The following is a 26,003-nucleotide window of genomic DNA, read 5'->3' on the forward strand; positions in this document are numbered from 1 at the left end:
AAAAATATTTGTGGGTATAAATTATTCACGTTGATGTAAATTTGACAATTTAAGAAATGGTCACGCTTAGGAACAATGTAAGAAATAGGTGCCATATAAAAGTCAGTGCTTTTTTTTTTTTTTTTTTTTTTTTTTTTTTTTTTAACGAAAGTGGCTCTTGAGGGTGGGAAATGTGGCAAGGGCGAATTGGAACAAGCGCGGAAAGTAAGTCACACAGTCTGTAGGCAGCAGTGATTGAGGCAACACCTTTGTGGAGCAGGTGAAGCTTTGCCTGGAAATTCGCACAAAAATGCCTCGGATGAAGACTGCAAACGGCTTACGGCATAGCTGCGAGTTGTTGGGCTACTGTCTGTAAGACTTAATGACGCCAAGAAGAGAAATTGAGCCCATACAGCAAGATACTTGCAGGCTGTACTATGGGAGTGTAGCAGCTATAATTGTTCGCCACACCCAAGCCTACAACCACAAGATAAGATTTTTTTGTATTTTTCTTGTGTACAGCATGAACCATTAATTTTAAATGTTTTAATAATCATTCTTGAACTTTAAAGAAACTGGTCCACCCTCTTATTTCATACTAATCATACACCTATATAGGGTTCCTTACTGGTGTTTGGTTAATCCGAGTATTCTGTTTTACAGACTTATGAAGTGCCAAGTTAATATAAAGAGGCACCATTTAAATTGTTTTTGTGTTTTCTTAACTAGTGCAAAGTGTTATAGTAAAAGTTTGCTCACGTTAAATTTAATCAGATTGCAGCCAAGTCACTAGAATCTACAAAATTGTTAAGGCTTTCGTGGCCACTTGTTTACAAACTGCCTATTGGCTTCTGTCTCGGGTTCTTCGGCCGACGTTCATCTAATGATTTTTCTGACGTTTCGCCAGCACGAGTGGCTGGCATTGTCAAAGCTTCACCCTCCATTGCCGGTGTTGAACTGGAGCCGAGCTCGCGGCCGCAGACTATATGTACCTGGCTCGCCAACGTCCGAGGGCTTCTCCGCAGTCATTTCCGGTGCGGTTCTCCTCTTGCTACCTGCGACGGTCGTTCGCTGCAGTACGGGCAACCAGGATCCGTTTACCTTAAGGCTTTCCTCTTTCTTGTTCAAACTGTTCGCGTGTTTTTGGATTTCTACAGCTTCTCTGAACAAGCGCGTGTGATAGTGCTTCTCTACAGCCAGAACTTCCGTGTCGGCGAATTTTATTACGTGGTCGGTCTCATTCAGTGCATGCTCTGCCACGGCCGATTTCTCCACCTGCCCCAACCTGCAATGTCACTTATGCTCTTTCATCCTGGTGTTAATTGATCGTCCAGTCATTCCGACATAAACTTTTCCGCATGTGCATGGTATACGGTATATTCCCGACATTGCAAGTGGGTCTCTTTTCTCCTTCGCCGATCTAAGACACTCTTTGATCTTCCTTGTCGGTTCGAAAATCGTCTTTACGCCGTGTTTGCGCAATATACGGCCGATTCTGTCCGTCACTCTGGGAATGTATGGCAGAAAGGCCGTACCCGACATTTCTTTTTCTGGTTCCTTACTTCGCCGAGTGTTTGGCTCTGTTACACTTCTAATGTAATTTGTGGAGTACCCATTGCTCCGCAGAAAAGTTTCCAGGTGTTGCATTTCTCGTTTGAGGTGTTGAGGCTCACATATTCGTCCTGCTCTCGTTACAAGCGTACTAATCATGCCCCTTTTCTGGCTCGGGTGGTGGTTTGACAGATTGTGCAGGTATCGGTCCGTGTGTGTCGGTTTCCGATACACGCTGTGTCCCAGGTTTTCGCCGTCCCTTGTGACCAACACATCTAGAAATGGCAGTTTCTTGTCCTTTTCTACTTCCATGGTAAATGTTATGTTGGCATGCAGGCTGTTCAAGTGTCTTAGGAAGTAACCAAGCTGTTCTTCACCATGGCTCCACAACACGAAAGTATCATCGACGTACCTGTACCACACCTTAGGTTTGCAAGTCGCCGAGTCCAGTGCCTGTGCTTCGAATTGTTCCATGAAGAAGTTGACTACCACTGGACTGAGAGGACTACCCATGGCGACGCCTTCTAGCTGTTCGTAGAAATCGCCATTCCACGTGAAATAGCTCGTGGTGAGACATGCATGGAAGAGCTTTCTGATGTCCTGCGGGAACATGGAACCGATGTGCTCCAGAGCGTCACTGAGTGGCACTTTCGTAAATAACGAAACAACATCAAAGCTGACCAAGATGTCGTTTGGTGTAAGTTTCAGTTTCTTCAGCTTCTTAATGAAATGTCCTGAGTCCTTAATGTATGTGTCGGTCTTCCCCACGTGTGGCTGGAGCAGAGAGGCCAAGTGTTTTGCCAGTTTATACGTCGGTGAGCCAGGAGCGCTAACGATCGGTCTCAGTGGAACGTTGTTCTTATGGATTTTGGGTAATCCATACAGCCGAGGCGGTAGGGCTTCTGTGTTGCGCAGGTTTCTCTGTATGTCCGCTGGCAGAGAAGACGCCTTGATTAATCGATTCGTATTCCGAGTGATACGCTGCGACGGATCTGCGCTTATTTTTCGGTACGTCGTCGGATCTAATAGGTCTCGGATCTTTTGCTCATAATCTTCGGTCTTCATTACGACGGTCGCATTCCCCTTATCGGCAGGCAGTACCAATATACTCTTGTCGGCGTTTCGATTCTTAATGGCTTGTACCTCTTCTTTCTTCAGGTTGCAAGCTGGTGGTTTTGCTCGGCACAGTATCCTGGCTGTTTCAGTGCGTATTTCCTCTGCCCTTTCACAAGGAAGGGTCCGAATGGCTGCTTCGGTGTTGGCAATGATGTCCTCCATAGGTATAGTTCTCGGGATGATAGCGAAATTCCCTCCTTTTTGAAGAACAGACACTTCCTCTTCGGTCAGTTGTCGTTCAGTGAGGTTGACCACTGTGTGTGACATGTCGGGAATCGCCTTGCCGGTCTGCTTCCGGCATCTTTCAAACTTTTTCTTTCACCGCTCGGTGCAGCGCTCGAGTTCGTTCTGCATGCTCCTGTGAGTGATGCTGTCGATCTTGTCCCAGTCGTCTCGATGCATTCTGCTACTTAGTTGGTAGAAAATGTCCAGAAGTTCCTGATCCGCTCTTGCCAAGTCTCTCCGTGTTGTATGTATTCGCTCACGAAGAAAAGCTCGTTCCATTCTGTCGTAGATACGATGTGCTTGGGCGGTGGTGAATAGGCGCTTACATCTCAAGAACTTCGGTGAAGCTCATTCATCTCGGCACCGTGACAGAAAGGCGAGAGAGGACATCAGTCGCGCATTCTTCTTCCGTCGTTGGTCAAGGCGTCGGTACAATCTGGCCTCTCTGCTCCAGCCACACGTGGGGAAGACCGACACATACATTAAGGACTCAGGACATTTCATTGAGAAGCTGAAGAAACTGAAACTTACACCAAACGACATCTTGGTCAGCTTTGATGTTGTTTCGTTATTTACGAAAGTGCCACTCAGTGACGCTCTGGAGCACATCGGTTCCATGTTCCCGCAGGACATCAGAAAGCTCTTCCATGCATGTCTCACCACGAGCTATTTCACGTGGAATGGCGATTTCTACGAACAGCTAGAAGGCGTCGCCATGGGTAGTCCTCTCAGTCCAGTGGTAGTCAACTTCTTCATGGAACAATTCGAAGCACAGGCACTGGACTCGGCGACTTGCAAACCTAAGGTGTGGTACAGGTACGTCGATGATACTTTCGTGTTGTGGAGCCATGGTGAAGAACAGCTTGGTTACTTCCTAAGACACTTGAACAGCCTGCATGCCAACATAACATTTACCATGGAAGTAGAAAAGGACAAGAAACTGCCATTTCTAGATGTGTTGGTCACAAGGGACGGCGAAAACCTGGGACACAGCGTGTATCGGAAACCGACACACACGGACCGATACCTGCACAATCTGTCAAACCACCACCCGAGCCAGAAAAGGGGCATGATTAGTACGCTTGTAACGAGAGCAGGACGAATATGTGAGCCTCAACACCTCAAACGAGAAATGCAACACCTGGAAACTTTTCTGCGGAGCAATGGGTACTCCACAAATTACATTAGAAGTGTAACAGAGCCAAACACTCGGCGAAGTAAGGAACCAGAAAAAGAAATGTCGGGTACGGCCTTTCTGCCATACATTCCCAGAGTGACGGACAGAATCGGCCGTATATTGCGCAGACACGGCGTAAAGACGATTTTCGAACCGACAAGGAAGATCAAAGAGTGTCTTAGATCGGCGAAGGAGAAAAGAGACCCACTTGCAATGTCGGAAATATACCGTATACCTTGCACATGCGGAAAAGTTTATTTCGGAATGACTGGACGATCAATTAACACCAGGATGAAAGAGCATAAGCGGCATTGCAGGTTGGGGCAGGTAGAGAAATCGGCCGTGGCAGAACACGCACTGTATGAGACCGACCACGTAATAAAATTCGCCGACACGGAAGTTCTGGCTGTAGAGAAGCACTATCACACGCGCTTGTTCAGAGAAGCTGTAGAAATCCAAAAACACGTGAACAGTTTCAACAAGAAAGAGGAAAGCCTTAAGGTAAACGGATCCTGGCTTCCCGTACTGCAGCGAACGACCGTCGCAGGTAGCAAGAGGAGAACCGCACCGGAAATGACTGCGGAGAAGCCCTCGGACGTTGGCGAGCCAGGTACATTTAGTCTGCGGCCGCGAGCTCGCCTCCAGTTCACCACCGGCAATGGAGGGTGAAGCTTTGACAATGCCAGCCACTCGTGCTGGCGTAACGTCAGAAAAATCATTAGATGAACGTCGGCCGAAGAACCCGAGACTGAAGCCAATAGGCAGTTTGTTACTAGAATCTGTTAAATGTCTATACAGAGTTAGTTCAAAGAATAATAGCTTTTTTAAGTAAATTCCAGTAAAAAAGAGATTTTGTTGAAGTGAAATGTTCAGTACATGAAGTGTGTGCTTTGGTATGTAAGTATTTTATTATTTTGTTGATTATGGAAAGTGCTTTTTTAAAGGTACCCCCTGGCCAAATTTTTTTAACTTCCTTGAAGTTATCTACTGGTCTTCTTCTCGTTTATAAACGTAATGTATAAGGGTGTAGTCCAACATTGTTTACGTGAAGTAATATTTATTTCAAGAAGCAACTTAAACAGTAGCAAGAAAATAAGCAAAATTCATACTTCCGCTTTTCCAATACTTCTCTGTTTCATTGTCTGGCTAGGCTGGCGACCATTAGTACATGTTTTAAAATACTAAATGAACTTGTAACTGAGTTGTGCTAGCTTCAGTATGATACTATTCATACTGCGTTTCTTTCTAACTTCTGGGTAAGATTATAGGAAAAGAATTGAATAGTCTGATTTACTTATCCATTAGACATAACACACGTTCAAATCCTGTAAAAAGGGTAACTCAATTAATTAGCTTTTCCTATTAACAGGATTATCCTCCCATAATGTACTTTATTTGGAAACTAAACTAAATTTTAGCAAGAGGGTTATACATGGCAACTTACAGATAGGGTTTTCTGTTATTTAGGTAAAAGCATACTAAATTACAATAGTAGTGGTAGGCTTATACTAGTCCTCAAATTCCGTCTTAGAGGACACGATACACAAAAAGGTAAAATACGGTAACACACAGAACAAAGGTTACACAGGCAGGAGGCCCACACATCTTCCCTCCCTTAGGCTACCTCGCCGACTCTGCCTTCAGGAAGGGCAACCGCCCACGAAGTTAGATAATAAAAAAGGAAAGTACTACATCCTAAATAAGCGGATGCGCACTAAATGGGGTAAACGCTAGAGAAAAGGAAGAAAATGAACCGAGTGTGGGACAAACGTTTCTACAAATGTAATGGACATTACGACGCACAGTATGGATTAAAGAATTATTTATCGAAAATACACCATAGCTAGTATCGTAAAATACACATTAGCTGTATAACTGGAGAGACTACGATACACATTTCCGTATAAATGTACCTTTCAGTAGTAAATATACACTACTGGCCATTAAAATTGCTACACCAAGAAGAAATGCAGATGATAAGCGGGTATTCATTCGACAAATTTATCATATTAGAACTGGCATCTGATTACATTTACACGCAATTTCGGTGCATAGATCCTGAGAAAACAGTACCCAGAACAACCACCTCTGGCCGTAATAACGGCCTTGATACGCCTGGGCATTGAGTCAAACAGAGCTTTGATGACGTGTCAGGTACAGATACCCATGCAGCTTCAACACGATACCACAGTTCATCAAGAGTAGTGACTGGCGTATTGTGACGAGCCAGTTGCTCGACCACCATTGACCAGACGTTTTCAATTGGTGAGAGATCTGAAGAATGTGCTAGCCATGGCAGCATTCGAACATTTTCTGTATCCAGAAAGGCCTGTACAGGACCTGCAACATGCGGTCGTGCATTATTCTGCTGAAATGTAGGGCTTCGAAGGGATCGAATGAAGGGTAGAGCCACGGGTCGTAACACATCTAAAATGTAACGTCCACTGTTCAAAGCGCCGTCAATGCGAACAAGAGGTGACCGGGACGTGTAACCAATGGCACCCCATACCACCACGCCGGGTGATACGCCAGTATGGCGATGACGAATACACGATTCCAATATGCGTTCACCGCGATGTCGCCAAACATGGATGCGACCATCATGATGCTGTAAACAGAACCTCGATTCAACCGAAAAAATGATTTTTTGCCATTCGTGCACCCAGGTTTGTCATTGAGTACACCATCTCAGGCGCTACTGTCTGTGATGCAGCGTCAAGGGTAACCGCAGGCATGGTCTCCGCGCTGATAGTCCATGCTGGTCCAAACGTCGTCGAATGGTTCGTGCAGATGGTTGTTGTCTTGCAAACGTCCCCATCTGTTGACTCAGAGATCGAGACGTGGCTGCATGATCCGTTACAGCCATGCGGATAAGATGCCTGTCATCTCGACTGCCAGTGATACGAGGCCGTCGGGATCGAGCATGGCATTCCGTATTACCCTCCTGAACCCACCGATTCAGTCATTGGTTCTCGACCAACGCGAGCAACAATGTAGCGATACGACAAACCACAATCGCGATAGGGTACAATCCGACCTTTATCAAAGTCGGAAACGTGATGGTACGCATTTCTCCTCCTTACACGAGGCATCACAACAACGTTTCACCAGGCAACGCCGGTCAGCTGCTGTTTGTGTGTGAGAAATCGGTTGGAAACTTTCCTCATGTGAACACGGTGTAGGTATCGCCACCGGCGCTACCCTTGTGTGAATGCTCTGAAAAGCTAGTCATTTGCATATCACAGCATCTTCTCCTGTCGGTTAAATTTCGCGTCTGTAGCACGTCATCTTCGTGGTGTAGCAATTTTAATGGCCAGTAGTCTATATGGTTATCACAAGAAAAAATTTAACTACTCATCGGAGAGCGGAGGAATTGGGTGCTGTAAATAGAGCCCAACACACTACGAACAGAAACTGAATTGATCGTAAAGAAATCGACGCTGGTATATGAACGTACTTTTTAACTGTATATATCTCAAGTGGAGATTGCGTCACCCAATTACGAATGTATCAGAAGTCAACAGAAATGCCTATCACGAAAAAAGCTTTAACTGTTTTTTGGAAAGGGAAGCAAATGAGCATCGTGGAAAGAGCACAACAGATTTAGTGCAGACCTTGATTAACAATACGAATTTTGAAATATATTTATCCTAAAGAAAAGAAGCCCGATAAATCTACCAAATTTTATAAATGCTTCAGAAACCGAAGAGACTGTATTTTGTTTCTCAAACAGAGAAGAGATTAATAATATAATTTATCTCCATACCAACGAAAATATAACAACAAATAGTGCTATACAGAAATGTAATTCAAACCGTGCATCAAAGAGTAAGAGGGCCGCTATTACCGTATTGGTCAAAGTATACCTTTAGTATTGCAATTACCTTCTGACCCCTGCAAAAGCAGCTACGTAGTAACGCCACAATCTGAACTCAAACTTACTTTCATTTAGCCCAGGACTTGCTGCCTGTCGATCTCCTCCAGGCATCTGGAGTACCACATCTGTGGGAGATTCTGAGAAGAGCAGTCGGACGCCACAGAACAGACATCCCCGGAATGTAGTCGCTACAACACTGGCTAGCAACACCACTGTAGCCCCATACGGCGAAGAGGGTCCGTGACTGCTGCCAGCTTCCAAGCGCGAGAAGCAAAACGCTGCCGTCTTTACTGCCTGGAGACCGTAGGCGCCAACATTACAACTCCTGCAACACTGAGGCGTTTCCATGGAAACGTAAAGAAAAGTTTCAAAGTGGACATCTTCAAAGAGGTCAGGTCTGTTTGTTGCCATTAGATCCAATACATCTCCATCATTTTTCAGATGTCTTATGATGCCCACCACTAAAAAAAAAACTATGATTTTCCTGATTTGATTGTTTGATGATTAAAGTCTCCACCAATGCTTACAGTATGATTGGGGAACTTACATATAAGTGAACTGAGGGTTTCTCTATAGTTACTTCAGGAGATGAGTCTGGTGGGCAATAGAAGGATCCAGGTATCACTTTATGTCTACCCCTGATACTGAGTCTTGGCCAGTGATTGGTCGTGGCAGGTGCACGACGCAAGGGCAGCAAGCCCGCTTCGTCAGGCTTTTTCTCTCACCGGAAGAATTACACCTGGTGACGCACTAAGCTCATTCTTCCAACATACTAATATTGCATTGCTTCATGTTGCAGACTGACAACTGTGAAGACCGTAATGAGAGGGAACTGGCAACTATCATACAGTGTTTCTGAACAGCCTAGCAGGAAAGGAGAACAGGAGACAAAATTCTCCCTCGGAGGTAGATCTAGAGAGCGCTCGGAGGCCTCTTGTGCTTTCTGCAATTGCAACGAGAGGATCAATTTTAGCTGAGACACGGATGTAACGTTGACTCAGAATTCTTCGACGCAGTTTAAAATGATGAGATTCTTTGAAATATGTATGTGAGTGATATGTACATGTTGCGACTTTGATAAATTTGTAACATGTACTGTTCGCGCTTAGAACTATTACGCAAACGTACAAATTTAATAGCTAATTCTTCTTCGAAGTTGCATTATTCTGGCACGTAGAAGTAATTTACATCAATTGCAACTGAACTGGCTTGCATGCCCAGTTATCTTTGGTCGCAGTAAATTAGACTGCTTTGGTGAAGATATGCACTACACTGAATTAAAGTCTCGATGTTCTTGGAAGATTTGTCCGTTAATTTTAAACGTACGGCATGGGTAGTAGTTTTCGTGTTAGGAACTGTGTTTACGAGTAGTATTCCGCTACTAGAGACAAAATCTAATATGTACCCTCAGCCTAACGAGTGAAATTATTGTAATATTCTCAGAGTTTTTGTTTTGCTGCAGTGAGTTGGTGATGGATGGCTGGTGAGGGAACGAGTGAATACATTCTAAGCTGTTTTAAGAGGTAGTTTGAATCGTAATGTAACAGTTGGTATATTTTCTGAAGACCTGGATAACTTCAGTGGATTTAAATAACGACGTTGTGGATCCACCAATGAAGAGATGCTGCCGTTGAGGCAAGACCAATTGGAAGCAGCAGCAGCCATACTTGTGTGTACAGCGTTTAATTTAGCTCTTTTGCTTTCGTGATTCTGCGAAGAAATGAATAGACCAGTGTATTCACCTATTGTGAGCAGTGCTTTTCCAACTTTTTCCTAAATGGTTGTGTGGTTCTCGAGTAACACTTTGCGGGGGCAGGGGTGGCCAGAGCAAAGCAGCGATATACTTATACCGTGTCTAACCACGGCTTGGGTTAATGTTGCAAGACGTATAGAAAAACATAGGCTAACGGTAGATAGGTTTTGTGCCTGCTGTATGTGGACGCAGGGGGAAACAATCACTGCCTGGAAAAAGTCGAAAGCTGCATTGGCCACGGTCGAAAGGCTTCAGATTCGTGCGCTGGCTGCAGCGGCGTTAAGGCACCTATGGCGAAAGCTTCGGAAGCTCTGATAGCTGTAGAGTCACTCTGGATTCGTGATGCACCAACGCCTTTCGATACGCTCCATCTGTATAAATAGCGAACAGAAATGAGGCTGCACACTTACGGACAAACCACGTGCGCCGTGCACGGCTCGTGTTCCTGCCATTTGTTGTTTGTCCTCTTCTATTACGGTACTGCCGCCTCGTTTTCTTATTCTATTTACTGGCGTCACTAACTAAGAACTGTTTTACGTAAGGCTTTTTTTAAAATTAATGTTGTTTAGCCGTAAGCGTCGGGCTTTCATCCGATTTTGAATTCAAATTGTTTGCTCTGAAAGATTCTTTGGGCCTTCAGCCTAAATAAAGAACTGTTGTAATATTAGGCTTTCCTTTTAAATTTCTGATTATGCTTGCGTTTTAAGTTATTGTCCTTCAGCCGTTTTTAAATTAAACTGACTTTCAGCCGATAATTAATTCCCAAGGATTAAAGCTGCGTGTTAAAAAAAAAAATTTTTTTTTTGGGCTCTTGTAATATTTGATCAAATAATAATGTTGTATGTATAAATGACAATTAATTGAAACCCTCAGCTGCCGACAGGTGTTGTTGATATACCTCGATGGGAACACCTGAAAATGTGTGCCCCGACCGGGACTCTAACAAGGGGAGGCCGCCAATTGCGAAATTCAGATTCGATTCATACTGCGCATAATAAAAGCTCATGGCCAAATGTGTAATGTGGCAAAGCACCAAGATGCACTTCTGAGCCGTTGTCGAGAAAATCGACAGTTAAAAGAAACCGTTGCAGTGAAATACTCTCTACGATTAACAACTTTCTACAGCGTCGTGGTGCAGCGGTAAGCGCTCGGGTTCGTAATCCGCAGGTCGCCGGATCGAATCTCGCGCGATGCAACCTTTTTTTTTTTAGTATTTGTTTTTTGTAATTCAAATATATATATATATATATATATATATATATATATATATATATATATATATATATATATAATTCCTGGCAATCAGTTGCAACAATTATGTATATAATAAGTTATTGAAAGTCGTTTGTCGTGTAAAAACTGGCGACTTCGAACATCATTATGTTTTGCGTAAACAAAGTTGTATTTCACAAATGTTATTAATTGTCTTCGTAATGTTAACCACGTATAGTTAACGGAAGACGTAGAAACGATATTCCGAAACGAATGCGTATAGCGTAAGTCAAACGTTCGAATTAGAATAGAGACTCCCACGAACACAAATTTGCTGTGGCAGGTATGCAATATAAACTCCGTTACTTGAAGAACAGACGTTGAATGGGCCGAAACGAGCCGCCGCATAACTAGCGTAGTTGCCTGCTAACTTCGAAAGAAGGTAGATGCAGTCCCTAGCGCAACTTATAACATCGTCGGAAATCAGTGCGGACGGGAGAGCTTTGGTACACCCTGTTAAACAAACGGAAAAATGGAGGCGGTACAATTGGAGAGCGATCCGCCTTCACCAACATGCATAAGCAATTCATTAATAGTATATATATATATATATATATATATATATATATATATATATATTTGAATTACAAAAAACTAATTAAAAAAAATTGTATGGCGTGAGATTCGATCCGGCGACCTTTGGATTACGAACCCGAGCGTTTACCGCTGCGCCACGACGCTGGAGAAAACTATTAGTCGTAGAGTGTATTTCACCGCAACGGTTTCTTTTAACTGTCGATTTTCTCGACAACGGCTGAGAAGTGCATCTTGGTGCTTTGCCACATTACACCTCTGGCCATGAGCTTTTATTATGCGCAGTATGAATCGAATCTGAATTTCACAATTGGCGGCCTCCCCTTGTAAGCCGGGATCTCCTGCTTACATGGCAGACGCTCTATCCATCTGAGCCACCGAGGACAGATGAATAGCGCGACTGCAGGGACTTATCCCTTGCACGCTTCCCGTGAGACCCACATTTCCAACTGTCCACAATTCTACATATGTAATGAACCTAATAGATATTTGCCCATCCACTCATTACTCGCGCACACTTTGGCGATTCCCGTAAGAGTTCGGGCAACCTGTGCGCATTCGCACAGACGAAGGTCAATGCCTGGGTAGCCTTTAACTATATATGTGAAGATAGACATGTGTCCCGGTCGGGGCACACCTTTTCAGTTGTCCCCATCGAGGTATATCAACAACACTTGTCGGCAGCTGAGGGTTTCAATTAATTGTCAATTATTCTAGAGAAGTCGCACCGTCATCAACGGTATCTGTTCAAAATGGCTCTGAGCACTACGCGACTTAACTTCTGAGGTCATCGGTCGCCTAGAACTTAGAACTAATTAAACCTAACTAACCTAAGGACATCACCCACATCCATGCACGAGGCAGGACTCGAACCTGCGAGCGTAGCGATCGCTCGGTTCCAGACTGTAGCACCTAGAACCGCACGGCCACTTAGTCCGGCACGGTATCTGTTCTTTCGAGAACAGTTACTATCTTCATATATAAAGTTGTGTGTTCTAGTGTAGCTGACAGCCCCTTATTTTGGCCCCTTTCCACAATTTAAACTACCTGTCCTGTCCTGCGGTTTAAGCGGGGCGTCTCGACACGAAAGGGGATTCAGGGCAAGTGGCTGTCCCCTTTAACCTTAAAAACATTTTTGAGGTCCTGCCTGTTGCTGAAAAAACATCATAGTCGGCGCAGGGCATCTTATCTTTTGGGATTGGGACAGAGCGTATGAAAGGACCGGACAAGGACAGAAGATGAGTTTGCTGGTCACTGGAAGCAGCGACGTTAGGTCAGGACGGGAGGCCAACGTCCATAGTGTATTTACCTGCCAGGGGTTAGGTTTGGGTCCGAGACTGTTGGGTGCACTGGGTGCGGGCAGCTGCAGTCGTGACTCCCGGCCGCAGCATGGCCGCCTGCGTTCCGAGCCCTGCCTAGGTTCCTACTGGACAGTGGCTGCACTGCTGAAGACTGCTAGCCTCGCGCCAAGGCCGGAGGCAGCATTCCCAGCAAGCGGAAGGCTTCAGCCAGAGGCTCAGACTATTCTGAAACTATCTGGCCCGCAAATTTCTCGACCTCACCTATCCGACGGAGAATTCTAGGCCACCTCTTAATACGTCAGATGTGAACTTCACGCAGTAAACAGATACTGGGAAGCAGGGCACATGTGGTGTGCTTTCCTTTCGTCAGGTTTGAGAAATCACCGAAGCGTTCCAATAAATTACGTTCCGATTTCGGAGAGTGAAGAATATCAACCTCATTAATTACAGCAACTGGAGAAAGCAAGTGTTAATGTAGCATTACCTAACTGCGGGAGCTTCCATGGAAAGGGTCCAGAACTCAACATATATCGAGGTACTATTGACAGAAAGCTGGCTACAGCAAGATGTCTATAGCAATGAAATTCTAAGCTCCGATTGGACTGTGTGGCGAAGACAGGCTAAATGCTAGTCGTGGAGACGTGTGTATAGTCGTAAATAATACAGATTACAAGTGTGGAATAATGTGGTTTTAAAGTGAACAGTGAAAGTGAGGTGTTAAGTTGAAATGTGTTGGAAAATTGGACGACCTGCTGTACCCAGACAACTAAGTACATTTCGAGATCGAAAAATTCATAAACCGCCATTAAAGATGCTTCAGAAATAAAAAGAAGTGAAACGCGCGTGACAAAGAACAAACAGCTCTTCATTTAGTTGCATAGACGGACGGCATCTCCAAAAATATACAAGCAACTAAGGAACGACGGAAAACATAAAAAGTGACGAAGATTCGATTCGCTGATCTGACAGAAAATCCTAAGAAGTTTTGGTATTAGGTTATATCTGTAAATGTTTCAAAGCCATCTATCCAGACACTCAGTACAGTTGCATCGAAGTGGAGGAGGACAGAGAGGGTCGAAATACTAAACTCCTTTTCAAAATTGTTTCACTGAGGAAGATCGTACCGCTTTTCTTTCTTTTAGTAGTGTACTAACGTCAAAACTGATATCGGAGTAAGTGACCTTAAAACGGAAAATAAAGTAAAACCGATAAACAAAGGAAACGTGATTGGGCCTGATGGGACACCTATGCGATTCTGCATCATGGAACGAAACGCACCAAATGATAGGAAAATGCGCAGTTTCAAGAAAGACCATCGAACAGACGTAAGAGAAGGTGGGGTGAAGTGGCCACTCTAAGGGAATTTGAATTTTCACCAAACTGTGGTTATCGATAGGAGGTTACCGCCTACACTTTTTAAATACATATCACAAGGTATCACACCAAGTATTTGTAGGTGAAAATTAAATAATATATATGAGCGATTTTCATTTTTCTGAAGGCTTACAAAGTGGCCACTTTGTAATGTGGACAGTTCCATCGGAATGGGAGCCAGTGAATGTTGTTCTGATGTTCGGTCTTACTTGATGCCCTAGTATCTGCAACAGCGCCACGCGCCTTGGCCAGATAGTTTTCAATCGGAGTTTTGTATTATGTCACATATAATAGAACGGAAACAGCTTGAAATGATATGAATTAAATCAGAAGATAAAATGGCAGGCGATGGCTTTTTATACTGAGGGGTTGGAAGTAAATCTGATATGTGTGATATATGGAAGTAAATAACTCTTGTCAGGGTAAACAACCTGGCCATTGTTCCCGTTCGGACATCATGCCGACATTCGTGGTTCACAGATGAAACAACTGCGTGACCGCTACGGTCGCAGGTTCGAATCCTGCCTCGGGCAAGGATGTGTGTGATGTCCTTAGGTTAGTTAGGTTTAAGTGGTTCTAAGTTCTAGGGGATTGATGACCTCAGATGTTATGTCCCATAGTACTCAGAGCCATTTGAACCATTTTTGAACAGACGAAACTGTCAAACAGAAACAAACAAAAATGAAGTACATTTGCAGCCCAAAAGACTTTGTTGGAACATTGATATGGTAAAAAGGTATTACTTTGAATATAAGTGGGATAGCAAGACTAGCATAACATACTTACATTACATCAGATGACCGAAATCAGAAAAGTTTTTAATTAAGTATAAAGGAACAAACTTTCGGCGTCAAGCTCACTGACAACAGTGATGGTGCAGCTTACAACTGGTTTGACCAATTCTCGGAACGCAGCAGCATTATTCAGGGCAAATAACACATAATGACCACTTTTAGCGTCCTGGCCAACTTACCACACCTTCCGCTGGACAACTATATACCTACATCGCTGACCCTATACCGGTACACAACGCTCGGTTAATCGAGGAAACCACACACCGAAGTATCCAGACGGCACAAAATGACAAAACAAAACACGCAGCTGGGGACGAGCGAGAGAGACACTGTCTAATGATGGCACGCGACTGAAGAGCTTAGCAGCATCGGTAGTCTGCTTGTGATCGTAATTACGAGTTGTCATTGATCGTAATTCCGAATGATCTGATTGTTGCAACTAGCAAGCAACAAGATCACTGTCTGGTTCTCCGACTACTCCGACTAACAGACAATCTGATATCGACCTTTCTGGCACCCATAGCACTCAGTTAAACTATCTCAACATGGTGCCTAAAGGGTGTGGTGTGATCTGAGGGCTGACTGTATGAGCCACGGAAATGCGCCTTGACAGCAGAAGAAGTCAGGTATGAGGAAAGCGAAACTCTACATCCTTTTTTTGCTCGAGTTTCAGAGAAAATACCGGTTACACTACTTTTATGGGCAGCCTAACTGCTAACAGTGCTCTTCTTTTTGGGCAGCTTGCTTAAAGGAGATACGTTGCCCGACGCTGACTTCTGCTATCGGCTAGAACCGCTTCTGCGGCGCCTTCCTGGTGCACTCTTGTGCGAAGGACCGTTCAAACAGCACGAAGGACTCTCTCACAATGGAAAACGCAATCTTGGTGGAAATAACCAATGTCTGAATTCACTGCCATAATGACCAACATAAATTATAGAGAATGCCTCTGTACCGGGGCATCGTTACTATCTGTTTGCTACTTCTCGTTCGCCCTCGCTGTACACATAAAATCAGTAATAAAATTATGGCCAAAATTATTTAACATCATTACTAGCGTCAAAGGTTTGTTACTGTCTGATTAGCCTAATTATGATATGGCAATAACACTCTTCTATTTCTGGAGAGTATAATATCGCAACAGTGCTGTAGCTCAATTAACCTACACTATGTGATCAAAAGTAACCGGACACCTGGCTGAAAATGACTTACAAGTTCTTGGGGCCCTCCATCGGTAATGCTGGAATTCAATATGGTGTTGGCCCACCCTTAGCCTTGATGACAGCTTCCACTCTCGCAGGCATACGTTCAATCAGGTCCTGGAAAGTTTCTTGGGGAATGGCAGCCGATTCTTCACGGAGTGCTGCAATGAGGAGAGGTATCGATGTGGGTTGGTCAAGCCTGGCACGAAGTCGGCGTTCCAAAACATCCCAAAGGTGATCTACAGGATTCAGGTCCGGACTCTGTGCAGGCCAGTCCATTACAGGGATGTTATTGTCGTGTAACCACTCCGCCACAGGCCGTGCATTATGAACAACTGCTCGATCGTGCTGAAAGGTGGAATCGGCATCCCCGAATTGCTCTTCAACATTGGGAACAAGGACGTGGTTAAAACATCAACGTAGGCCTGTGCTGTGATTGTGCCACGCAAAACAACTGGGGGTAGAAGCTCCCTCCATGAAAAACACGACCACACCATAACACCACCGCCTCCGAATTTTAATGTTGGCACTACGCACGCTGCCGCAGAGTCCGAGCGGTTCTAGGCGCTTCAGTCTGGAACCGCGCGACGGCCACGGTCGCAGGTTCGAATCCTTCCTCGGGCACGGATGTGTGTGATATCCTTAGGTTAGTTAGCTTTAAGTATTTCTAAGTTCTAGCGGACTGATGACCTCAGATGTTAAGTCCCAAAGTGCTCAGAGCCGTTTGAACTACTCACGCTGGCAGATGACGTTCACCGGGCATTCGCCATACCCACACCCTGCCATCGTATCGCCACATTGTGTACCGTGATTCATCACCCCAGACAACGTTTTTCCACTGTTCAATCGTTCAATGTTTACTCATCTTACACCAAGGGAGGCTTCCTTTGGCGTTTACTTGCGTGATGTGTGCCTTATGAGCAGCTGCTGAACCATGAACTCCAAGTTTTCTCACCTTCCGCCTAACTGTCATAGTACTTGCAGTGAATCCTGATGCAGTTTGGAATTCCTGTGTGATGGTCTTTATAGATGTCTGCCTATTACACATTACGAACCTCTTCATCTCTGTCGGTCAACAGACGAGGTCGGCCTGTACGCTTTTGTGCTGTACGTGCCCCTTCATGTTTCCACTTCACCATCACATCGGAGACAGTGGACATAGAAATATTTAGGAGTGTGGAAATTTCGCGTACAGACGTTTGACACAAGTGACATCCAATCACCTGACCACGTTTGAAGTCCGTGAGTTCCGCGGAGTGCCACTTTCTGCTCTCTCAAGATGTCTAATGACTACTGAGGTCGCTGATATGGAGTACCTGACAGCAGGTGGCAGCACAATGCACCAAATATGCAAAACGTATGTTTTTGGGGGTGTCCGGATACTTTTGATCAGATAGTGTATGTGAATTAAACGTGCGAAAATTAAACATAACGAAATACTGCTGCTGTCTTAAAAAGTCATATGGGCAATATTGCAGAATTTTTACTATCGTGCAACTCATCAGAAACAGTATTCCACTGATGAAAACGGCACCACCATGGAATGGCACATATGCATGTATGCTTAATTTAAAAATAACTTAGCTATTGCTGCCGATCAACACACTATGCAGTGAGAGAAGTGAAACAATATTAAATGAAAAAGAAAGAGCCTTAGCTGTTTCGATACAGTAATTAACTCACCGAAATTTTCCTGTTGTGGGCTCTTTTGACCTCTTTCGTGTATTTTGATCTCTGTAATTGCGTGAGGCAGGTTGAATTTGCCACAGACTTTGACGCCGCTGTCGAGTCTCGGGGGATGATTTTCGGCGACAAATGAATCGTTTCGGAACGAGCGAGCGAGCGGCGTGCGCCCCAGAGGTCCTGCGCGCGGGGGTGGGACGGCCGGCCTGCAGCCGCCGCCGCCGCCTCCGCCGCCGCCTCCGCCGCCCCCGCGTTTAATTTCCCCAGATGTGTGTTCACAAATCACCCGGCGCAGCCTCGGCGCCGGAGCTTCTGCTACTCAATTTCCGGCATCGAGCAGGGCCCGGGCCGTTTTATTCATGGGTTTAACAGCGCGCCGCGCTGCGCCGCTCCACGCCTGCCAGGAAGCGGCGCCGCTAGACTCTGCTTGCTGCTTGCTGCTGCCGCTGCTGCCACTGCTGGGTATGACGGGCCGTCGGCGGCAGGCGGCCAATTTCTGCGGCGGCACTTCCCTCGCGCCTCGACGAGCGAAAGGAGCGCCGGAAACGCCGGCGCCGTTAAAGAATAAATTACACGCTTTCACTGTGCCCAGCAGCAAAGCAGGCGATAAATACCTAGTTTGCGAAGCCGCAGCGGCAGCGAAGTCACATTATCTTCACAACAAGTCCAATATATTATGAAAAAAAACATTGAAGTTGAGCATTCGCAGCGAATCACTTTAGAAAAAAAGTAAAGAATATCTTTACATGTTTTTCCATACCTAGACGTGTGAGCATACCGTAGTCAAAATTATTTAACTGTCTATTCCTCTGTTGGGAAGCAAGGTGGCTCTAACAAGCCGAGTAAACAACTGATTTTTACGCAGTCGTTTGACCAAGGTCAGTCCGACGGAGTGCCTTATGCATGCTGTGATCCGCTAGCAAAGAGAGTGCACCATATGTTGTTGTTCTTGTGGTATTCAGTCCAGAAACTGGTTTGATGCAGCTCTCCATGCTACTGTAGCCTGTGCAAGCTTCTTCATCTCCGAGGAACTACTGCAGCCTACATCCTTCTGAATGTGCTTGGTGTATTCATCTTTTGGTCTCGCTCTATGATTTTTACCGTCCACGCTTCACTCCAAAACTAAACTAGTGATCCCTTGATACTTCAGAACGTGTCCTGCCAACCGATCCCTTATTCTAGTCAAGCTGTGCCACAAACTCCTCTTCTCCCCATTTCTGTTCAGAACCTTCTCATTAGATACGTGATCTACTTGTCTAATCTTCAGTATTCTCCTGTAGCACAACATTCTCGTCTTGTCCAAACTATTTATCGTCCATGTTTCACTTCCATATATGGCTACACTCCATACAAAGACTTCCAGAAAGGATTTCCTGACGCTTAAATCTGTACTCGATCTTAACAAATTTCTCTTCTCCAGAAACGCTTTCCTTGCCGTTCCCAGTCTACCTTTCATATCCTCCCTGCTTCAACCATCATAAGTTATTTTGCTTCCCAGATAGCAAAAGTCAACTACTACTTTAAGTGTCTCATTTCCTAATCTAATTATATCAACAGCGCCTGATTTAATTCGACTACGTTCCGTTATCCTCGTTTTGCTTTTGTTGATTTTCATCTTATATCCCTTCAAGACACTGCCCATTCAGTTCAAATGCTCTTCCAGGTCTCTTGCAGTCTCTGACTTAATTGAAATGTCGTCGGCAGACCTCAGAGTTTTTATTTATTCTCCACGGATTTTAATTCCTACTCCACTATTTTTGTTTCCTTTACTGCTTACTCAATGTACAGATTGAATACCATCAGGGATAGGCTAGAACCATGTCACACTCCCTTCTCATCATTGCTTCCCTTTCGTGCCCCTCGACCTTTATAACTGCAATTTGGTTTCTGTACAAATGGTAAATAGCCTTTCGCTCCTTGTATTTTACTCTTGCCACCTACAGAATTTGAAAGAGAACATTCCAGTGACCATTGTCAAAAGCTTTCTCTAAGTTCACATATGCAAGAAACGTAGGTTTTCCTTTCGTTAATGTATCTCCTAAGATAATTCGTAGACTCAATATCGCCTCGCGCGGTCCAACATTTCTACGGAATCCAAACCGATCTTTCCCGTGGTCGGCTTCTACCTGTTTTTCAGTTCACCTGTGAGGAATTAGTGTTAGCATTTTGCAACCGCGACTTATTAAACCGATAGTTAGGTAATTTTCACACCTTTAAACATCTCCTTTCTTTTCTATTGGAATCATTATATTGTTCTTGAAGTCTGAGGGTATTTCGCCTGTCTCATACATGTTGCTCACCAAATGGAAAAGTTTTGTCATGTCCGGCTCACCCAAGGCTATCAGTAGTTGTAATGGAATGTTGTCTACTCCTGGGGCCTTGTTTCGACTCAGGTCTTTCAGTGCTCTGTCAGATTCTTCACGCAGTAACATATCTCCCATTTCATCTTCATCTACGTCCCCTTCCATTGTCATAATATTGCTCTCACATATCTGTACATCACCCTTGTATTGACCCTCTAGGTACTCCTCCTTCCTGCTTTCCTTTCTTTGCTTAAGACTAGTTTTCCTTCTGAGCTCTTGATATTCATATACGTTCATAAGATTAAATGTTTAAATATTATTTCAAAATTTGTCACATTATGTAATACTATGGAAAGGTTAAACATTGTGATCTCAGTACGGTTCACACCCTCCAGTGTAAGGACCCAGCTTACTACCGATGTTGTGCCGGCCTGACGGTGACCCACATCCTACTATACTGCCAAAATTTGACTGCTTCGCGTCGATGTCTTCCTAACATGCTGCCTCTGGCGCTGGTTGACTACGCCAAAGTGGCTGCCCTGGCTTTACGTTTCACCCGCGAGCGTAGTCTCTGTTCATCTGTGTGAGGTGGGGGCACTTTGGCCTCACTGACATCCTGAGGGTTTGGACGGCCACCCCTCGCCTGGTCTCGCCCACGGGTCCCATGGAGGCCCTCGCTCGGCAATCTGGCCTGGCCTCTACCCTTCCCACCTTTCATTCTCCTTGTTTTCTTACGTTTGTCGTTTTTCTTGTTTTATCTCTCCTAAAATTTTAACCTCTTGTCGGTGCTGTCCGTTTTCTTGAGGTAACGGTTGGTGAAATGGTGCTGGTGGGATGCAGATGGGGTGGTGCATCTCCCATCTCCGTGGGCCTCCAACTGCATTCTGAGCAGAGCGGCTCGCCCACCTTACACCCTCTCACTCCCCTCAAACTTCTCCTTGATTATATAGCTGCATTATTTACCTACAGCTGGGCTTCTCAGGATTTGCCTTTTGTATCTTTATTCCGAGGATTATTACTGGTCCGATACATAAAGGATCAAGGGATCGATGCCCACGCAGTTTCGTCCCTATAACTCCAACAACCAACCTACCAATCAATATGGTTCACGAATTAGTTGCTTCAAAAGTCCTATTTTCGTAGAATTCTACGAGGCGTACAGTATTAACGCTAGATAGTTCTACTTTCGGATTTGGATGCACTTTATCCTAAGATCATACGACAGATTTTTTAGGAAGCTACCTCTTTTACTTTTCTAATTGTTCTATTTTTCGAAATGTTAGAAGCACTCAATATTAAAGTTACTGAGTTTAACTTCTCGACTTAGGATGAAATTTTTATAAAAACGTATGGTAGAAGTTTCCGTGGACATACATCAAATAATTCTTGAATTATTAAGAAAAAAACCAATATTTGTATCTAAATTTTGTAAAACGAGTTACATTAACTAATCTCTGTTATTAAGCTAAAAAGCCAAAATTACAGCACTGTATTCATTATATACAAAAATGAAGCTGTACCAAGTTTCAAGATAACATTGTAAATTTTAAAAGGTACGGAACTAAAACAAGGACAGTCGGAAGGTCACCATCCACCGTCGGCTCCATCTGGAAAATTTTGGATTTAAAAAATTAAGAGCTGTCGGGCTAAGGCTTTCATAGAATATAAATAAATCGCAGAGATGCTTGTAGAGAAATTGGGGTGGTTGTTGATCTTTAACGAACAACGATATAAATAATTTTGTAGTAATAAAAGGTGATGAGTGAGCACTGATACCATCGCTAGAAAAAGTTTGGAGCAAGTGTTCCCTTCGCCGTCCTCACGTAACGTAAAACTAGTGCGGCGTCTGTACCTAGGAGGCTATTCGATCGTTTTCAGTCGTATGGGAATGTACTACGCTTCTTAGTGATCCTCTTAGTGCCTAATCGGATATAATGGCTGACATTACAACGTTTCAGTAGAACGATATATAACGTATAGCTGGTCAAATTGTGTCAAACTGAACTTAGTTGGATAATAAATTTATCCGTGTTTCGTTCTCCGTGTCCTCCTTTGTGTCGCACCCGCTGCGCAGTATTACAGAAAACCGCGTGGCAGGTGTTCGAGGTAGTTGTCCACTTTTAAGGCCAGCAATTATCTTTTCGTAAATGGGATCGAAGAACAGAAATCACCTTTGAACTCTTTCTGCTGCTGAGTACGAGAGAAAACATTAATTGTTTGTGTGTGAACTTTAATTATAATATAATGTTTCGTTAAACGCCAGTAGACTTTTATTTATCATAGTGGTTCCAGGCTCCTTTGCTTTATTCTTAGAGAGACAGAACATTATATTTCAGTTTAGGCGAGCTGAGAAGTGGACCTGTGGAATGAAACTACGGACAATATGTTCTCAATCGCTTTTCTGGATGTCCGCACATATAGTTGTAACCTCCCCCTCACTTACCGACCTTAATGACAGTGAAAAATCAAACCGCGTGTACCTAATGGAAATTTGGGAAAAGCAATCGTCACCGAAGTTAATCTGTCGGTAAAGAGGGAGGAAAGGGTTACATCTAAATGAAAGGAAAAATGCAAATGAAACTGGTGGAAATTAATTTTGAAAAGAGGTAAAGTTAATGAAGAAAGTAAATGTGCGGCCGTTACGTTAACAATTAACTAGCGGTAATTAGATATTTGAGATTTGGGGGAAATTACGGTCGCCAGTCCTAAGGACAATTACTATAGTAACTGAAAAAGAAAGGTTATTACACATATAATTAGCACTAGAAGCATGGCAACTGAAGGTTGACACGTGTAGTGTGAAAACTGAAAGTTTGTCAGAAGTAATAAATTTCGCTACACTCTGACTTAATTTAGCAAAAGAATTACTAAAACCGGAAAATCGAAAGTTAATTTAGTGACTGAAGTTAATAGTGAGCTTTCTTTCTGAAGCACATCGAAATTCAGTAAAATACGGTTAGTCTTGGACTACCTCAACAATCATTTCAAAAACTACTTGAATCTACGCAATTTAGAAATAAGAGATTTAACTTTGAACTTGAATTAAATGATTCTGAACAATTAACAATAGTAAAATTTAGTACGTACCAAGCTGAGCTGCAGTCACAGGTAAGCTAAAATACGGTAACAAAGCTCGCACTCTTAATTCGTGCTTGTGTAATCTGAATATTGTAGCCAGCTATTAATGCCATAATTGAACTTTGAAATTAAAGCAGTGAAAACGAGTTAGCTATATTACTTTAATGCTGGCGTATGAATTTCAACGACACTCGGGTTCATTTCGGAAAAGGAAGGGACTCTGCTTGGTGATGCAATTGGGACAATGAGCAACAAACGTTCATGCTAAGTTGCTGTAATTATAGTTACGAAAATGGAACAAGATTAAAAGCTGAGGTCTGCCATACAGCTCTAAAACTTTACGTGCGTCCAGTCTTCCTTGTCGGTTGATTGAAGGTTTGAAGCCGTCGGTCGAGGAGGTGGCGACAGTCACTCATTGTCGGCCGTCGCTGTTGCAGAAGCTGGATGTTGGCGCGCCTTCTTCTCGACACGGTCACCAGACGAAACGGGCTCTTGATGTGCGCTAGTTAATGTTTCCCGTCCGCGACACCATGTCAGAAACTATCATCGCAAGTCGAGCGCAATTACATGCTGCCAAACCCCGAAAGCGCGGCAACTCGCGGGAGCGTCACACAACACACCTGCTCCACTCGCTACTCCCGCCACCCTCCGACTGCCCTGCCCGCGCTCCACGCGGCAGAGTTAACACTACCAAAGATCCTACACACTTTGAGTCGTCACACGACCTATCGATGTAATCGTTCGATAGCAGTTTTCCCTAGGCAAGACCCAGCGTAAAAATACAAATAATATTTACGAAACAAACCAATTATACATCGACATGAGTGCATAAATATATATATACAAACAGTAAAACAATTACAATATATAAAGAGACAGAAATGTCATATCTTGAGGTAACAAAACAAGGAAAAAAATAATAGTACAATAGATGGAAATAGGAGGATATGCATTTCCGGCGTTAAACGTGCCCCACATTGTCTGAGGATGTTCGTGTAACGTAAACAGACTCAGAAAATGTCCCAAAAAAGAAACAGCGGAAATGCATATGCTCAAAACATCAACAAAATTTAGCATTCGTCTAATTAATCATAAATCAATTTTTAGACCATAATAATTGAGTGGAGACACTCCTAATCTTATTCTACTCTGTCATCTTGCACAAAATAAAACAGGTTGACAACATATTAAAATTCATAGAAGATATAGAAAATGGTTTAGCTATTCCAAAATCGTCAAAATCCGTAACACTATCATGAAATGGAATACTATTTACAAAATTAATCAGAGTACATGGTCATAAAAACAGGTAGATCAAAATACGCAAATTAATAATTAATTACATAGAATACACATTTTTACATAACCCTTTCATAATTAATATTCTCGTCATGGGAGTCCATTAAACGCTAAACAAGAAAATAACACACATCAGATCGAAAAAAAAACATAAATATTGACAGTAGAATTCTTTCAGCTGTCCAGGAAGAAAAACAATTCCGCCTTCCGTACTCGCAAGTACAAAGAATGCCGACAGCGGCACAAGAGCCAACAGCGGCACAAGAGCCGACAGCGGCTCGCCTCGCCAGTATTGTTGCGCCCGCGTGTGCGGCACGCTTGATCTCACTCGCCCTTGTGACGGCGTTTCCAGAACGTCCGTTTCACTGAATTCTTTAGGAAAAACTCACTCCCGAGTAATCTCAAGGAGTCCCTTAATACTATCACAGTGGATAACTCAACACTGTCCATCATCACACGCATGTACTAGCCTGAAACTTAAAACAGCGTCTAAGTACATCGGCAATGACTAGTAAACCACATATTTATGGAATCTTACAGCTATTTACAAAATCATATTTACATTCCTTAATCTACTGTGACTCAGCTGAAAACTTAAACTAGCAGCTTGGATTTTTAAATTGATTAATATTCAGTAACTCTTAAATCATTTAATCAACATAAATTACTTATTAATTACAACTTCTTTAATGACCTCTAGGTCAGGCAAAAGCATCGCCACATGGCACATCCTTAAATCTTACACTCTATATCTACATACTGTACAAATTACCCTATCTGTGGTACTAATCAATCCTTGGTTGGTACAATTTCAGGTCTACAATGGTCCATTATAAACAAACTTAAATTTAGAGATTTCATTGTCTATCTCGCTCGATTTCTCATGAGCTTTTACAAGTACTAAGTCTCCGATTGCAAACTTAGCAAAACGCACTTTAGCGTCATTACGACGTATGCGAGCATCGGCTTTTAGCTTCATTACTTCTCGCAAACGATCGTTTTTCACACCAATACTAATGTCAATCCGTGGAGGGAATTTGATTATCTCTTCCAATTCACTTTCTACACTTTTGTCAATGCCGAAATTCCTCATGTTATGGCAGTTCAAACTCATTCCTACGTCAATGTCATCCGGCCAGTTAACAATGTGTATAGGCTGGTATTGCCTATGCACACCGTCTCCTGCCTCGTCAAAACCAACTACCATTGTTTTATCTAGTGACATACATGTCAAAGTTTTGCTTTCGCAGTTAATCACTGCACGGTACTTTAATAGCCAATCTAACCCGATAATTACTTCCGTAGTTAAGTCTGGCACGACGACAAACTCTTGTTCAAATCGTGCCCCACATATCTCGAAGTTGACAAAAATCTGTTTTGTGACCGGTTTACTGGCCTTCCCAGTAGCACCGATAATTTTCACTCCTGTTCCTGGCATAACTACGATGCCCGGTCTGTCTTTCAGTAACTCAAATATTTTCCCAGATA

At 43.6% G+C, this 26,003-nt stretch overlaps 1 protein-coding gene across 1 annotated transcript in view; it reads right to left on the bottom strand.

Moving 5' to 3' along the window:
• Nucleotides 1-26,003, bottom strand: part of LOC126485075 (WAS/WASL-interacting protein family member 3-like) — a 132,843-nt gene that overhangs the window by 89,842 nt on the left and 16,998 nt on the right. The window contains exon 2 of the mRNA XM_050108678.1: nt 17,836-18,150. Coding sequence (XP_049964635.1) covers nt 17,836-18,150 — 315 coding nt within the window. The remainder of the gene's footprint in view (nt 1-17,835; nt 18,151-26,003) is intronic.

This window comes from Schistocerca serialis, chromosome 6 (assembly GCF_023864345.2).
Source record: "Schistocerca serialis cubense isolate TAMUIC-IGC-003099 chromosome 6, iqSchSeri2.2, whole genome shotgun sequence".
NCBI classification, from domain to species: domain Eukaryota; kingdom Metazoa; phylum Arthropoda; class Insecta; order Orthoptera; family Acrididae; genus Schistocerca; species Schistocerca serialis.